At 39.6% G+C, this 18,113-nt stretch overlaps 1 protein-coding gene across 2 annotated transcripts in view; it reads right to left on the reverse strand.

The window, feature by feature from the left end:
- Positions 1–8,777: 8,777 nt before the first annotated feature.
- ACVR1 (activin A receptor type 1) overlaps positions 8,778–18,113 on the reverse strand; it is a 127,286-nt gene continuing 117,950 nt past the window's right edge. For both annotated transcript variants that reach the window (XM_043488353.1, XM_043488352.1), the window contains exons 9-10: positions 10,728–10,858; positions 8,778–9,999 (exon numbers count right to left, since the gene is read on the reverse strand). In XM_043488353.1, the coding sequence (XP_043344288.1) occupies positions 9,865–9,999; positions 10,728–10,858 (266 nt within the window). In that variant the 3' untranslated portion in view covers positions 8,778–9,864. The remainder of the gene's footprint in view (positions 10,000–10,727; positions 10,859–18,113) is intronic.

Here is an 18,113-nt window from a genome sequence, read left to right on the forward strand (position 1 = left end):
GGTTCAATTCAAACGTTTCCTCATTTTCTGTCTGGATGGCATATCCATTGTTAACAGTGGGATACTGAAATCCCCTTTATTATATTGTTGTCTCTTTTTAAATTAAAAGTTTTTTGAAGTATAGTTGATTTACAATGTTGTGTTAGTTTCAGTTGCATGGTAAAGTGATTCAGATAAATATATGTATACACACATATCTATATTTACATATGCTCTGCTGTGCTTTGTCACTAAGTCATGTGCAACTCTCTGCTACCTCATGACTATAGCCTGCCGGGCCCCTCGGCCCATGGAATTCTCCAGGCAAGAATACTGGAGTGGGTTGCCATTCCCTTCCCCAGGTAACTTCCTGATCCAAGGATCAAACCTGAGATTTTCACATCTCCTGCATTGGCAGGCTAGTTCTTTACCACTAGTGCCACCTGGAAAGTATATATATATCTTTTTGATTTATGATTTTCTCTGGATATGTGCACAGGAGTGGGATTGTAAGATCATATGGTTACTTTTTAGTTTCTTAAGGAACCTCTGTACTGTTCTCCATAGTGGGTATGCCAGTTTACATTTCCAACAACAGTGGAGAATTCCCTCTGCTCCACATGCTCTCCAGGGTGTGTAGAAATCTACAAATCTGTTTGTAGGTTTTTTTTTATGATGGTCATTCTAACTGGTGTAAACTGATAACTCATTGTAGTTTTGATTTGCATTTCTCTAATTAGTGATGAGTGTTTTTTCATGTGCCTTTTGGCCTTCTGTATGCCATCTTTTGAGAAGTATCCATTTAGATCTTCTGTCCATTTTTTGAGTGGGTTTTCTTTAATTGAGCTGTGTGAACTGTTTATGTATTTTGGAGATTAATCCCTTGTATCATTTGCAAATATTTCCTCCCATTCTATAGGTTGTATTTTCATATTATGGCTTCTGTTGTTGCACAAAAGATTTTAAATCTAGTTAGATCCCATTTATTTATTTTTGTTTTTATTTCCATTACTCTAGGAGATAAATCCAAAGAAATATTGCTGCAATTTATATCAAAGTGTGTCCTGCATGTGTTTTCCTCTAGGAGTTCTGTGTTATCTGGTTTTACATTTAGGTCTTTAATCTGTTGAGTTTATTTTTGTTCATGATGTTAGAGAATATTCTGATTTCATTTTTTACAAGCTGCTGTCCAGTTTTCCAGTGTGACTTACTGAAGAGACTGTCTTCTCTGTTATATAGTCTTGCCTCCTTTTTAGTAGATTAATTGACTATAGGTGGGTAGGCTTATTACTCTTCTCTCTATTCTGTCTCATTGATGTATATTTCTGTTTCTGTGCCAGTACCAGAAGAGTTTTGATTGCTTCAGTTTTATAGTATAGTACAAATTCAAAAGTGCCTGATTCCACCAGATCTGTTTTTTGCTTTGTTTCTCAAGATTGCTTTTGGGTTTATATACAAATTTTAAAAAATTTTTGTTCTAGTTCTGTGAAAAAATGCCATTGGTAGTTTGTTAGGGATTGCACTGAATCTGTAGATTACACTGTGTAATCTAGTCATTTTGACAATATTGATTCATCAAATCCCAAATCATGGTATATCTTTACATTTGTTTATATAACATTTGATTTCTTACATCAGTGTCTTATAGTTTTGGAGTACAGGTTGTTGGTCTCCTTAGGTAGGTTTATTCCTTGGTATTTTATTATTTTTGATGCAGTAGTAAATGGGATTGTTTCCTTAATTTCCCTGTCTGATCTTACATTGTTAGTGTATAGCAATGCAAGAGATTTCTGTGTTTTAATTTTGTATTCTGCAACTTTACCAAATTCATCAGTCAGCTCTGGTAGTTTTCCAGTGGCATCTTTAGGATTTTCTATGAATCATATCATCAGCGAACAGTGACAGTGTTACTTCTTTTCTAACTTGGATTCCTTTTATTTCTTTTTTTCTGATTGCCGACTTCAAAAGCTATGTTGAATAAAAGTGGCGTGAGTGGACATCCTTGTCTTGTTCCTGATCTTAGAAAAAAAGCTTTCAGCTTTTCATTGTTGAGTATGATGGTAGCTGCGGGTTTGTCATAGATAGCTTTTATTATTTTAAGGTATATTTTTCCCTATATGCCCACTTTTTGGAGAGATTTTTTCCCCCCAATGGATGTTAAATATTATCAAAAGCTTTTTCTCTATTGAGATGATCACATAGTTTTTATTTTTCAATTTTTCATATCATGTATCACACTGATTTTGGATATTGAAAAAGCTTTGAATACCTGGGATAAATCTCACTTGGGCATGGTGTATAATTCTTTTAATGTTTGTTGTCATTGTTCTGTTGCTGGGTCATGTCCAACTCTTTGCGACACCATGGATTGCAGTATACATGGCTCCACTGTCCTCCACTATTTCCCAGAGTTTGCTCAAATTCATAATCTGCCTCCCCCTTCTCCTTTTGCCCTCAGTCTTTCCCAGCATCAGGATATTTTCCAGTGAGTCAGCTCTTTGCATCAGGTGGCCAAAGTATTGGAGCTGCAGCTTCATCATCAGTCCTCCTAATTAATACTCAGGGTTAAAAAAAAAACAAAAAAACTCAGGGTTGATTTCCTTTAGGATTGACTGGTTTGATCTCCTTGCAGTCCAAGAGAGTCTCAAGAGTCTTCTCCAGCACAATTCAAAAGCATGAATTCTTAGGCACTTAGCCAGCATTATGGTTCAACTCTTGCATCTGTACATGACTACTGGAAATACCATAGCTTTGACTATATGGACATTTGTCAGCAAAGTGATGTGTCTTTGCTTTATTAATACACTGTGTAGGTTTGTCATGGGTTTTGTTCCAGGAAGCAACTATCTTAATTTCATGGCTGCAGTCACTGTCTGCAATGATTTTGGAGCCCAAGAAGATAAAACCTGTCACTGCTTCTATTTTCCTCCTTCTATTTGCCATGAAGTGATGGGATCGGATGCCATGATCTTAGTTTTCTTTAGTTTTAAGTCAGCTTGTTCACTCTCCTCTTTCACCCTCATCAAGAGGCTCTTTAGTTCATCTTCAATTTCTTTCATTAAAGTGGTATCATCTGCATATCTGAGGTTGTTGCTATTTCTCCCAGGAAGCTTGATTCCAACTTACAATTCCTCCAGCTTGGCATTTCACATGTACCCTGCATATAAGTTAAATAAGCAATGTGACAGTATATAGATTTGTCATACTCCTTTCCCAATTTTGAGCCAGTCTGTTGTTCCATGTCCAGTTCTAACTGTTGCTTCTTGACCTGCATACAGGTTTCTCAGGAGACAAGTAAGGCGATCTGGTATTCCCATCTCTTTAAGAACTTTCCACAGTTTGCTGTGATCCACATAGTCAAAGGCTTTAGCAGAGTCAATGAAGCAGATGTTTTTCTGGAATTCCCTTACTTTCCCCATGGGCCAACGAATGTTGGCAATTTGATCTCTGGTTCCTCTGCCTTTCTAAATCCAGCTTGTACATCTGGAAATTCTAAATTCATGTACTGTTGAAGCCTAGCTTGAAGGATTTTGAGCATAATCTTGCTAACATGTGAAATGAATGTAGTTGTGTGGTAGTTTGAACATTCTTTGGCATTGCCCTTCTTTGGGATTGGAATGAAAACTGGCCTTTTCCAGTCCTGTGGCCACTGCTGAGTTTTCCAGATTTGCTAACACACTGAGTGTAGCACTTTGGCAGCATCTTTTAGGATTTTAAATAACTCTGCTGGAATTCCTTCACCTCCACTAACGTTCATAATAATGCTTCCTGAGGCCCCCTTGACTTCATGTACCTCAATTCATAGACCTAAGATTCCAGGTTTCTATGCAATATTATTCTTTAGAGCATCAGACTTTACTTTTACCACCAGACATATCCACAGCTGAGTGCCATTTCCACTTTGGTGTAGCTGCTGCATTCTTTCTGGAGCTATTAATGTTAGTAGTTCCCTCCACTGTAGCATATTGGACACCTTCTGACAGAGAGGGGCTCATCTTATTATGTCGTATCTTTTTTCTTTTCCATACTGTTCATGGAATTCTCTCCACAAGAATACTGGAGTGATCTGCCATTTCCTCCTCCAGTGGACCATGTTTTGTCAGAACTCTTCACTATGACCTGTCTATCTTGGGTGGATCAGCACGGCATGTTTCATAGCTTGATTGAGTTATACAGTTCCCTTTGCCATGGCAAGGCTGTGATTCATGAAGATGCTTTTTAATGTATAGTTGGATTCACTTTACTAGTATTTTGGTGAAGATTTTTGTGTCTATACTCATCAGTTATTGACCTGTAATTTTCTTTTCTCTGTGGTATCTTCATCTGGTTTTAGTATCAGGGTGATGCTGGCCTAATAGAATGAGTCTGGAAGTGTTCCTTCTTCTGCAAAATTTTGGAATAGTTTCAGGATAGATGTTAACTTTTCTCTAAATGTTTGGTAAAACTTGTCTGTGAAGCCATCTGGTCCTGGAATTTTGTTGGGAATTTTTTAATCACACATTAAGTTTCAGTACTTGTATTTCGTCTGTTCATATTTTCTATTTTTTTCTTGATTCAGTCTTCAAAGACTACCTGTCTAAGTTAAAAACTTATCCAGTTCATCTACATTGTTCATTTTACTGGCCTAAAGTAGCTCATAGTAGTCTCTTATGCTTCTCTGTACAAACGAAGATTCGAGTTGCAAACTTTCAAAATTGCAAATGTGTGTTAGGAGGAATCCAAAGAGGTCTTCAGCAACTCAGTGACCCTTAGCAAGAATCTCAAGCTAGATCTGTAAGGATGACTTCATTGAATTCATGCAACACAAGATTATTAATGAAGACCTGATGGAACTGGAGGCCCATTTATATGAACTGTCCTCTTCCAACCCTTTACTTTTAATCTTTGTGTGTCTTTAGGGCTGATGAGTCTCCTTAGGCAGCATAGAGCTGGCTCTTTCTTTTTTTTTAATCCATTCAAGCTACTGTCTGCCTTTAACCTGGTGATTTTGGTCCCTTTACATTTACTGATTATGCAAGAATTTATCATTTGCCTTCTGGTGGTTTACCATCTCCCTTGTTTTTTATTTCCCTCTGCATACCTTAGCAAATTGGTGGTTTTCCCTGTAATTTGCTCAGTCTCCTTTTTTTTTCCCCCATGTTTTATGACTCTATAATAGACTTCTGCTTCTTGGTTAACCAGAAGCTAAGATCTTATAGATGAAACAGCCCTTTTTATTCTGATAGCAACTTATCTTTGTTCACCTATAAAGGTTCCCCTCTTTAATCCTCCTCTTATAGTTTTGACATCACAGTTAACCTTTTTATGCCATAAATTTATTAGCAAGCTATAGTGTAGTTATTCTTGAGTTCTTTTCATTTAAACTTTATACTATCATTAAGTGATTAACAAACCATTCTAATGTAAAGTTAAACGTTTTCTAATTTCCACCTTTATCAGAGTACTATGAACTTCCGTGTTTTTCTGTCACTGGCGTGGTTTCATTTCAGCTTAAACTCTTTTAGAATTTCTTGCAAGGCAAGTCTATTGGTGAACTCCTTCAGTCCTCATTTAGGAAAGTCTTTATTTCTCCTCATATCTGAAGGATAGGTTTGTTGTTTAATTTTGGTTGGCAGTTTTTATCCTTCAGCACTTTGAATATGTCCTTCTTCTCTCTTGCGGCATATAGAGTTTATGCAGAAACCCACTGATAGCTTATTCAGGGATTCCTTTGTAGGTTACCTGAATTTCTCCCTAGTTGCTTCATCATCATTGATCTTTTACTGGAGTATTGCTTTACAGTATTGTATTAGTTTCTGCTCTACAGTGAAGTAAAGCAGCTGTATGTACACCTATATCCCCTCCCTCTTGGACCTCCCTCCCACCCACTCATCTAGATCATCACAGAGCACCAAACCAGGCTTCCAGTGCTTTATAGCAAGTTTCCCACTAGCCATTTTACACATGGTAGTGTACATATGTCAGCCTTCCTCTCCCAGTTCATCTCCTACCCCACTATCCCCAACCCCATCTCCCACCGGCCACCATATCCACATGTCTGTTGATTTTGACAGTTTTATTAGACTGGGTCTTGGAGACAGTCTGTCTGCATTGGGATAATAGGTTGTGCTATTCCCTTCATGGACCTGTATGTCCAATTCCTTCCCCAGGGTTGGGAAGTTCTCTGATTATTTAAATAAACTCTGCCCCCTTCTCTCTCCTTCTGGTACAGTATCTAGTATTTGCTTTTCTGATAACTCTGAGTTTCTTCACTTTTTATAAACCTTAGTCCTGTCTTTTAAATGAATCATTTCTGAACTCCTACCATTCAAGTCACTTATTTCTTCTTTCATCACATCTGTTACTTTTGCTCACTAATGCATTCCTCATCTCATTCACTGACTTCTACTCCAGAATTTATTTGGTTCTTTTTAAAATTTCAATCTCTTTGATAAAGAACCTGTGATCATTAAATTTATTCCTAAGTTCACTGAATTTCCTGAGTGTTCTTATAGCTTGTTGAATTTCTTCATAATAGCTATTTTGCATTTTTTATCAGTTAGATCACAATATTCCATGCCTTTGAGTTCAGTTATTGGAGAATTAACGTTCTTTTTGTGACACACTATTTCCTTGATTTTCCATAGTGTTTGAGGTTATGTACATCTGCTTTTGCTTCTGCAATAGCAGACACTTTTCTTAGTGAAGGATTTGTTTTCTCTGGCTATCACACGTCAATAGGCTGGCATCTAAAAACCTTTTGTGTTCCAGAAGATGACACTGTAGCTCACGTTTCTGGTTTTTCCTTACTAGTTTTCAGGGCTGTGTTCAGGAGCACAGAAAGAGCCAGGAACTGTGGGCTGAGTTGCCTGGGGCTTTGCAGATGCCCGTGACCTGACAGGGAGATCCACGAGTGGGGTACTCCCAGAGATCTGTGAGTAGACCGCCAGCTGAAATCCCAAAGCAGATGGCAGGAAACACATTATTTTGGTGTTCTCTGGCATTCTTGTTTGCTTCCATCCATCTCCTCTCCTTCCTCCCAGTCACAGAAATCCCCCCTCAGAAATCTAAGAGTTGCTGGAGACAAATAGGTACCTCTAGCACCAGGCAGTCTGTCACTCACATTTGGGTTTTCCACCTCTGCTGGCGAAGCGGTAGCCACCGATGCCGACACAAGTATAGAGCACTGCAGTGTCATCCTGGGCAAATCAGGTGCCTCAGTGGAGTGCCCTCTCTCCTCTGCCTTTAAACTCACCTCTGTCCAGCTCTAATAGTGTCCTGGAGCCTCCCCATCAGGTTGGCTGAACCCCTACAAATTCTCTGTCTCCCATGAGTGTCCGACACTCAGTTCTCTACTCTTCAGGTTTTCCTTTTCTTGATCACAGCACGTAGGGGTGAAGCAGGCTTACTGTCTCCCTGGGACCCACAGCCCTTCTGAAGTTCTATTTTGAGGTGCAGAGATACGCAGTAGTCCCTGCTGTCCTGGTATAGTGTGCAGAGGCACTTTTGTTCAGTTATGGATGTGACACCAAAGAGAGAAAAGAACAATTCATGCTGCCATGATCCTGACATGCCTCTAGAAGTTGGTGTTCTACTTCTTGATCTAGGTGCTGTTTCCATGGGTGCAATCAGTGTATAAATTTATAAAAATGCATCAAGCTGTACAATTTTATATATGTATATAATACTTCAAATGTTAAATACAACTCCACTCCATTTGGTGAGTATACAGCCAAAATAATTGAAAGGGGGAGGACTCAAAGAGATATTTATACACCCAAGTTCATGGCAGCATTACTCACAATAGCCAAAATGGGGAGGCAACTGAAGTGTCCCTCAAAAGATGAATGGATATACATTGTGTGTGTGTGTGTGTGTGTGTGTGTGTGTGTGTGTGTGTATATATATATATACACACACAGTGGGATATTTTCAACTGTAAAACAGAAGGAAATTCTAATGTATGCTACCTCAACATTATGCTAAGTGAAATGTCTCACAAAAGGACAAATACTGTGTGATTCCATTCCTATGAGGTACTTAGAGTAGCCAAACTAAAGAAAAAATAGAATGATGGGTGTCAAGGATTGAAGAGAGTGAGAAATGAAGAGCTATCATTTGACAAGTTTCAGTTCTGCAGGATGAAAAGAGTTCTGTGGCTGGCTGGGGCAGTAGTAGCATTACAATGTAAATAGACTTAATATCACTGAACTGTATACGTAAAAATGGTTATGATGGTAAACTTGTTATGTGTTTTACCACAATATTTTAAGTTAAGTGTGACCTTAATATATGGCCTCCACATAAATGTATACTAATGAAGTTATTAACTTACCTCTGGTGAACATTCCAGAATTTTAACACCTCTATTCTGAGTTACTCTAAACCCTACATTTTAAACCCCATTGAACACAAGTTAAAAAAGCCAACAACCAACTCTTCCCAAGCAGCAAAGATAGGTAAGATGCCGAAAACTGCTTTCCCTCACACAGGATCTTTACACTGAACAAAATGCTTTGACCTTCTTCTTTTCACTTACATTCACAAGTCTCTTTCTAAGGAGGCAGGTCAGACAGTTAGTTTCTCCAGCTTTGTAGTGGGGGCAACAGATCTAAGAAAAAAATAAAATTGCAGCCCTTCCACCCCACCAAGTTTCAATTTTCTGGTACCAAATTTAAGATGGAGGCATCCTCCTTAGAACCTTAAAGTTCACTAATAGACTTATGCAAATTTGACTTACAAATTAGTTTTGTGCTTCTGTTTCCATAAGAAAATGCTTTATAATATGTAGATCTTTTTTTATGTTGAACAAAATTCACTTTGACTTGAAAACATTTTATTTAATTTATACAAATAACTACTAAATACAAAAAGTAGATTAAAACAAAATAGTTATTTTTTTTCTGGCAGAGTTTAAATGCACATAATGGATAATTCCGAAGAAAATGCATTTTCCCCACAGCGTTCAGGACTAAAATTCTACTGAAATCTTTGCTTCTAAATCAGTAATATATTCGGTGGTGTCACGTGGGTAATGGGCTAAATACGTTCTGCATATGAACTGAAAAAAAGTTACAGTCTACACACATATAAATGTGAAGCACTTAAAATGTGAATTTAACAGATAATAAAAGAAAATGTCCATTTCAGAGTATAGTGTTAAAAACATTTTGGTAATAAAATCATAAGACCACATAAAAATAAGCTTTAACATATGCATGCAGCAGTTTTGTAAAAACTGCTACCTGCACAAGTAATAAATAATTTGCAAAGTTGTGTATAAACAATTCCTAATGTTCAGCATCATTGTAAACATCAGCACGTGTAAAATGCAGCAAAGTCTGACATTACATTTTGTTTTGCCAAATTGAATTCCTATTATCCAAAGACAGACCAGTGGAGTACACAGCCAACATTTTGGCAAGTTGGGTCTTTAAAATTAAGAGTAACAGTGCAAGTAAGGAATGCAAAGAATTCCTAGTGCAATAAAGAAGAGAAGCACAGGCAATATTGCTGATTAAAAATTCACCACCTCCTTGAGTTTCCCGTGGGGAGTGTCTAGGAGACCTGTGAAGATATGCAAAGCCACTGTCTTAATGCCCAGATCTCTTTTAGGATTTCTCTGTGTTCCTCCAGTTCCCTACATTTGCAACATTGTCTGTCCAACGGTAAGTCTCTGCAGTGTGAACAGTTTGTGAAATGCCCAGGTCACAGTCATTGAGCGAGGTTAGGGTGGTTTTGGTGTCTTCCCCAGCACACAGCCGGGTAAGATGTCTGCCTTGTCAAAGCAGCCATTTGGGGAGGGAGACAGATGGATTCTGTTCTGATAACCAGTCAGGCCAGCAATAGGTCCCAGCTGGACAACAACAACAACGTCAGATCTTCCTTCTTGACACCGTGAAAATGTCAACAGTCAGTTTTCAATTTGTCTAGGGAATTATCGATTTTGGTCAAAGTCTTTTTGATACGCAGGGCTGTGAGTCTGGCAGATGGATTTTGATACCAGCATTCTTTCATCAGCTTGGCCAGGGAAGTTAATGTCTGAGGAGAGAAAGAACCAACACCACAGTGAATAAGTAGCTGGGCAGATGTTATGTCAACCATTTTGCAGGGCTCTGCAGGTCTTGTGATGTTATTAACATCTTCCTTACACAATAATCAAAGCCTTGGCCACTGATAAAGAAGCCACTCTTGAGTGTCTTAATGCTACCGTCTGACTTTACCAAGTCAATTACATAGGCCAGTCTGGACCCCTTGATGCTTTTATGGGTATTAAAAGCCACAGTACTAATTCAGTTAATACTGAAATATGCAAATAGGGTCATTTCTCAATGTCTTAAGATTTGCTACTTACTACTTAACAACGGCAATTAAGGATTATTAGCATTAAACAGCCTATGTTTGGAATTTCAGATATGCAGAGACAGAAAAGAGTTTAAAGGCATTAATTCAAGTCTCCTGGTTTACAGGTGAAACTGCAGCCCCAGCGCTAGTGGCATAGTAATGAGTCTCCCAATTCCTGGAGCTGGTCCAGGGTAGAAAATCTTGTGAATGTTGTCATTTGTTATCAAGATCTATCGATGTGGCTCTTTCAAGAATGAGACCACTTTGTGAACCTGTTCAACTAGGTCTAAAGCCCTTTTACATAAAATAGGGAGAGAAAGCAACAGAACAGATCACCCTACCAGCTGAAACTCTGGTATGTATAGAGTTGTATACAAATGTAGAGACAGTATAGCTCTGACATGAAGCAAGCGTAGTACTCTTACCGGGTCTGAGAACCATCTGTTGGGTATGTTAGGCCTCTGTTGATCCACACAGACTACCTTCCTCATATCTTCAAAACTTGGGTCATTGGGAACCACATCATAGAATGGTGGCTTGTAATCCTCCACAATACCTTCATACATGGACAAGAATTGTGTTGGTTAGCAGAAGAATAGAGGTTTCCAGGGTGTTATTGATGGGCATCACAGGATACAATGCAGAAAAAAAAAGAAAAAGCACTGATCACCTTCCTCAAACTTCAAGATGATCCTAAAAGCCACAGGTAGGTCTTAAAAATACAAGGAAAACAAAGCAAAGGAAGGAAGCCCTGCAGAGAACTTAAGGGCAACAACTGTTAGAAGAAAATGTGACTACTACGCAAAGAGAATCTCTTTGATTAAATAGGGTCAAGATACCTAAAGAAGGTACATGAATCTAGTAACTTCAAACCATAAACTGAAATGAAATGCAGTCCATGAACTAGAGCTAGAGGCAAATAATCCAAAACCATCAGCAAAATACCCCTTTCTGTTATTAGGGAAAAAGTCACTGCTGTGAAATAATCCATCCCCTTCGGAGGATGCAAATAATATAATATGAAATACAATTTCCTCATTCATCCCATATGTTCTAAGTACCCTCTGTCATTCACAGCTGTCTGTTTGATGGCTCTATTATTTCCTCTTAGATCAAAGGCACAAAATAAAATGCAGAGGACAGTCATTTGGAAAGGAGAAGAATGGCTAAAAAGAATGAACTCTTCCTCACTCCCAGGCAATTATGAAAGTGGCTAATTTCTGCTTCTGCTCCTGCATGGTCTTCAATGCCTTGGAAATCTTTTTCCCCAGCAAAATTACATCAGTTCCTTACTTTTTGCAAAGAAAAGTAGTTCCACAAACAGAAAAATTTAAACAAATAATTTGGAATTAGAAAATGGATTCTTTTATTTATATTTTTCTTTATATTCTTTTCTTTTATTTCTTTATAGAAATAAAACCCAGGAAATCCATTACTTTTCTTCCATCATCAAAGGCCTCAACAATGTGGATAGTGGATTCCCTGGTTTACTGCCCTCTTCCTCCATGTAACTTCTGTTCCTAAATACCTACCAGATCGATTATTGGCACAGACGGGAAGATAATTGTTTTGCAATCTCCTTTCATTTGTCAAAGAAATTAACGGTGAGAAGCTGTTCTAACAGATCCCATATAAATACAAACCGTTTATGGAAAAGATTAGTCATGATAAGGAACATATGTTAAATACTATAGTTTTGTTAAACTTCATAGATACATTTTAAAAATGGAATGTAGTCTACATTAGATTTAAAAATTATAATTGATATTTTAAAATCTAACTTACCCACATTGCTTGACTGTGTTTGTAACGTGTACTAGTCAGTGGATTAGAACCTTTCCTGGCAAATCATAAACAGTTCAGACTGGGCATAAATCACTGCTTTCAAAAGATGACTTAAGATACTTCATCTCAGAGGCCTTATCTACTAATACTCTTGTCAGGTCCCTAGGAAGCATTCAAACAATATTTTAATTCTTTTCAATACACGTATTACTAGGAGACATCACATAAAACAGAGCTGAACACAGACCTGCAAGATAATTTATACCTTTATAAGGGCCACATGAACTTATATGAAACAGTAGGATTGTGCCTACTTTATCATTCTTTAAAAATCTAGCATAATAGCCATTTGGGAGTAATTTGCCTAGCCAGCTTGGGAAGGGTTATGCGACTATGAAGTTGAATTTTTATGTAAATGCAAAAGTACAGTTAGATTTTTAAAACAGAATTTGGGAATACTCAACAGTAAATTTTACTATATGAAGATGTTTTCTTTTGGGTTTATAGTTCTCCATATTTTAATTTTAACAGCCATTTTTTAACAAAAGGAATCAAGTTTAAAGAGACCATTTAATTCATTATGTCTGGGACTTAGTCACACCTCTTGTCAACCATTGGACAAATGGTTGACTCTCTCCATCTAATGTTGATCATGCTTCCCCAGAATAAAATAAGTCTAGGATTAAACTCCACCGTCATCTAGAACTCCCTCAGGTCAGGGAAAGCAATTATTTCAAAGTACGTTACATACCAACCATGTGTGGAACATCATACTAAACATTGAGGATGATAAAAGTATAAGACATGCTCTCAGTTTTCAAGGAACTCTAGTGGAAGATGAAGACAAGCCCCTCTCTTTTTTTTGCTTAGATAATGGAAATCTTATTTTAAAAAAAATTGTTTTTTTACCCCTTTTATATATCTTGAAAGGCAAAGATAGACGTTCTAAGTTTTACTTGCTAGTTTCCAAATTGGCTCAAAGACCACTTTAATCCCTTAAACTGTGTGATCCAGAGGTTGTCCTTTGCACCAAGGATATACAAATAAAGATGTGATGTTGGTGATCAAAATAATGGGAAAAGAAGATGTGAAAAAAATACAAACTAGGAGTAGGGAGAAGAGGGGGGACACGGTGCTCAGGGCGTTTTAGAGAATGAACACTGCACCACCTGTGTGGTGTAAGTACCAGACATAATAACCCTGGTGCCATGGAAGCCTAACAAACTTTCTGGGAGCCAGGACTTGAGGGAAGAGAGAGAGGAATTGTCAAGAAAGACTATGGGACGAGAACACGCCAAGGAGAGGGGGCACTCCAGGTGGGGGGCACAGGGCGGGAGACGGGACAAAGACAAGGGGTTTATAACGATCCCTGCATGTTGGGGAGGGGCAGGGACATTTCCTGTGGCTGATGTGGGTGCACATATGGGGGGATGGGTGAGAGATCAAGGTTAGGCTGTGAAATGACTCATGTTGTCGAGGCAGGAAGTTACTTACAACTGTTCCTCTTCTGCCAGAAAACAAGTGGACTTTCAAGTCCTTTTACAGTAGCACCCAATAAGCAACTGCCAAATCGTGAGCCAGCGAAGAGAACAGCGTGCATTCAGCAAAGGGGGCTAAAAATACAAAGGACTTCAAGTGCCAAAGAAGTGGCACAGCAACAAAGGATCGAGGAGCGCGCAGGAGACGAGCGCTTCAAGAGCGGTCAAGGAGGGACAAAGCCTGCCAGGCCTTGCTTCTCCACTTTAGGGGGGTGAAACTTCAAGAGCCACGGAAAGACTCAGAGAAATTATCCATAACCTCTTCCCCCACAACGTTGGACATGTGCATCTGATTTATACAGTTTTATTCCTAGACATATGTCTAAGTGATATTTTTCTCTGGGGCAAATATACCTTTACCAACAATATCCCTGGCATTAATTCACTGCCTGGTCCTAAGTAAAAGCCTTAATTGCCAGGCCTTAGTTCCAACACCTGTAAAGGACACATCACGATTTCAAGAATGCCCTGGACAGGGCTTCAAACCACATGAAACACCAGAGGGGTCTTTCTGAAAGTGCAAGTGTCCAGAAAGAAGGCCTTCCTCGCGATCCTCCATACCCAAACCATTTGGCTTTCAAAGTTTGGGGGATTTTTTTCAATTGCAGATAATAAGGGGTTGTAGACTTAGTTATAATTTGAACAATCTGAAGATATCCATGCAAAGATACCTGCATGGGGCTGCCGTATAGTGCAGGGAGCTCAGGTCGGGGTTCTGTGATGACCGAGTGAGGTGGGATGGGAAGTGGGGGTGGGACAGGGGATGTATGTATGCATGTGGCTGATTCACTTCATGGGGTAGCAGAAACTAACACAGCACCGTGCAGCAATTACACTCCAATATCCAATAATTAATTAAAAGAAAAAATAATACATCCATGTGATGTTAAGAGTCAGGTAGATCACAGCCTTCTTTTCCTTCAGGAGAAGAAACTGAGGAAAATGTACTTGTCTAAGCTCACTGCTAATTAATGACAAACCAGAATCCACTTCCCTGTTTGTATTCTAGATCTCTGCCCACCAAGCCCAAAATGGGGCAGTGCGTACATCTCATCACAACAGTGGGCTCACTCCATGTCACACTCTCTCCACTGCCCCACAACTTGGGTGGACACATCCAAGTGACAGGTGAGGGAAAGAGAACCCCCAGCACCTACATACATACAGTGTGCTACCATTAACAGTTAATGCCTACAGGAATTAAAAAACCCTTCAGAAATTAGACCATTACAACTAAAGCCACTTTATAGAGAATCAGGGTGCTTTATGGTTGGCTTCTGAGAAAATTCTGTAAGTTAACAGTGTTTCCTTCAGGGATGACCTGTGAGAAAATGGTTCACAGACAAAACTTTTTCATCTTATTAAATAACTATATATGTATTTTTAACATTATCTTCCATTTAATGCCATGGGATGTTGGCTTTCCCACTTCCAGTAGTGACATTAATTTCTTTTAAAAAGAACTGTTTGAAAAATTTCAAACGATTAAGAAAATAATGGTCCAAGTGGCACTTGGATAGGAAAAAGATCATAAAGGTAGTATGTGTATGAAAGAATCTTGGGAAGCACTGTTTTCAGAGATTCATTTTTTCATGGTAGGAACAAGATTAAAAAACATGTATCTGTTGAGACTTGCCTGGTGATCCAGTGGCCAAGACTCTGCTCCCAGTGCAAGGGGCTGGGGTTCGATCCCTGGTCAGGGAACTAGATCTCACATGCCACAACTATGATACAGCACAGCCAAATAAATGTATCTTAAAAAATAAATGAAAAATGTTACTTAAAAAAAAAAATCTACTTGTGTTACTTTGCTTAACACTCCTCACAGGGGGGTTTCAAACACAGTTTTCATGCCATGGCCCACATAAAAAACGACCGACAGACAAATGGATGGCCCTCTACAGCCAAGGTGATGACAGCCGAGGGGTTCCAGTCCCAGTCCTCCTTGACCCTGCCTCACTGCCAGAGATTTCAGAGAGTCACACCTGAACCAACAGGGCGCACTTGCTGGGAAGCTCTTTTTCTCCCCAAGGGAGGGGCACCTTTCTGAAACAGGAACACAGCTGGAAGGACAGCTCTGTTCTCTGCTAAGTAAAGTACACCTGTGGCAGCGATGACCTCATCCCACTACCCCCCCTCCAGTTCATGGGCCTGTGGAACCATGTACATCAAAGTCAAGACTAAACGCATCATCTGAAATCTGTTAAAAGTCATTTCCGCTACTCAGATTCCCAGCAAAGAAACAGAGCCAAAGCAAATGGTTCAGAGACTGCTGCCCAGTCGAGCCCTACTAAAAACATTGATTAATGTTACAGTTGTCAGAGGAGATGTCAAAGGCGTAGCCATGTTCTGAGTTAAGCTATAACCACACACCTTACATCTCACAAACCTCAACCTAGAGGGAGATGCTCCACTAGAGTTGGAAGCATTTCCTGGCTGTGGAGGCCTTACAAGAAGAATGCATCATGCACTTGATGCCGGGGCTGTTAGGAGGTTGACATCACAGAGGCTTGCCTTGGTGGACGGGCTCTGAAAGGTGTGTCAAGGAAGAGAGACCAGTAAGCAGCAAACACCACTCAGTAAAGTTCTGCTGGCCTCTCATTATTCTGTCGTGAGGTCAACTGACTGTCCTCCTCTGGTCTAGACCTTTTAACTCAAGGCCCTAAAATTCCAGGAATCAAGAAAAAAATCCTCCCTTACTACTCCACCTCTATATTCTTGCCCCAAAGTGAAAGTGAAGTTGCTCAGTCATGTCCAACTCTTTGCAGCCTCATGGACTGTAGCCTACCAGGCTCCTCCGTCCATGGGATTCTCCAGGCAAGAGTACTGGAGTGGATTGCCATTTCCTTCTCCTGGGGATCTTCCCAACTCAGGGATCGAACCTGGGTCTCTCGCACTTCAGGCAGACCCAAGCCCACACTTAAAGCCTCAGACAAAATAAACCTGAAAGAAATTTCTTGAATACTTAAAAATTTCTCTAATATGTTTCTCCCCTTCGTTCAAACCTTAATAGACACTGAAATAGTGAAACAAAACCATGAAACACACTGGATGTTAAGTTGCTGAAGAAAATCGCGTTGTTGTGGTTTCTGTACACAAGCCCATTGTGCTTAGGAACTAGACGCACCCGTGTTTCCTTGGCCAGCCAAGGACTCACAGAGGAGGTTTTCCAAAGTATGTGTGCCAAACATAAGCTTATTCTAACAAGTATTTCCTAGTCCACACCCCATTAAGAGATGTAGCTTGGCCAGCAGGGCTTTTTCAATAAGATACAAATGCTTTTTGCCACACTGGATTCCATCACAAAATAAAGCCAGTCACAGGGCAATGGAAGTGTGTCTGCAGAACCCTCCTGTGGGCAGGGAAGAGGAGACACGTGAAGGGTATGACAGAGGCTCATGCTGCTTGGATGATGCTACAGTCAAAGATGTGCCAAAGGAGGGACAGTGAAGATCATTTCAGTTTTTAAAGCCATAAGCAGATGACCAGAGTATTAGAGCAACATAGCTCTGTTGCTTCTACATACAGGGTTCTAAACCCTGAAAGCTGAGGCTTCAGAGAAAGGACTTCTGATCCCAAGAGGGAACAGCTGCAGGATGCTTGGTTGGGGCTACTAGAGGTATTTTGATCAGACCCAAAGCTAAATGGCACAAGTGAGCTATGATGCACCCACTTACCTGTGGTGTCCACATGTCAAGTTCTGCCTCCATATCACACTGAATCCAAGTAAGAAAGCAGTGTGTCTGCAGAACTATATATTAAACGAAGAAAGGAAGAGTACTGCCAGAGAAGTAGCAGAACTCCAGAAAGAAAGGCCAAGGCCTAGCTACAAGACTGAAAGGAGAAAGGAACCCTGCTTCAGCTTAGAAGAGAGAGCAAGTTTCACGTATCAGAACACAAACCAAGAAATCCTGCTTTCACAGCCTCTATCATCATCCTAGGGACAGTCTTTATTTCCCGGCCTGATTGAGACTGACATAATATATTCCATTTTAACCTGGGATCTCAAGAGTACAGTCTCTGACCACAGCACAGCATCACCTGGGGCCCTGTTAGAAAACGAAATCCTGGGTCCAGCCCCAGCCCTATCAATCAGAGACTGGGGGTGGGTTCAGTAGTCTGTGTTTCTAGGTGATCCTACTGTACACTTTTCAGCTTAAGCATTAGTGATCCAAGCAAAACCCTGCCTTAGATTCACATAGAAAATTTACCCGGAAAGGGTGAGAAAATGGTTTTCCTTCTGACCAATTCCAAATTCAGTATCAAACTAAACACAAACAGTAAATTCCAAAAGACACTACTGAGATAATTTCAGATGCGAAAATGGACTGAACTCTCATTTCCTGTACAGACACAGCATGAAGTTTATTATTAGTAGCAAAGAAATGTAAAGTTCCCATGAAAATATAAAATGCAACATATTTTTATACTCATGGTTCACTTGAGGATCGTATTGCTCCAGGAGAACTATCTGGTCATCAATTTTTA

This window comes from Cervus canadensis, chromosome 15 (genome assembly GCF_019320065.1).
Source record: "Cervus canadensis isolate Bull #8, Minnesota chromosome 15, ASM1932006v1, whole genome shotgun sequence".
NCBI classification, from domain to species: Eukaryota; Metazoa; Chordata; class Mammalia; order Artiodactyla; family Cervidae; genus Cervus; species Cervus canadensis.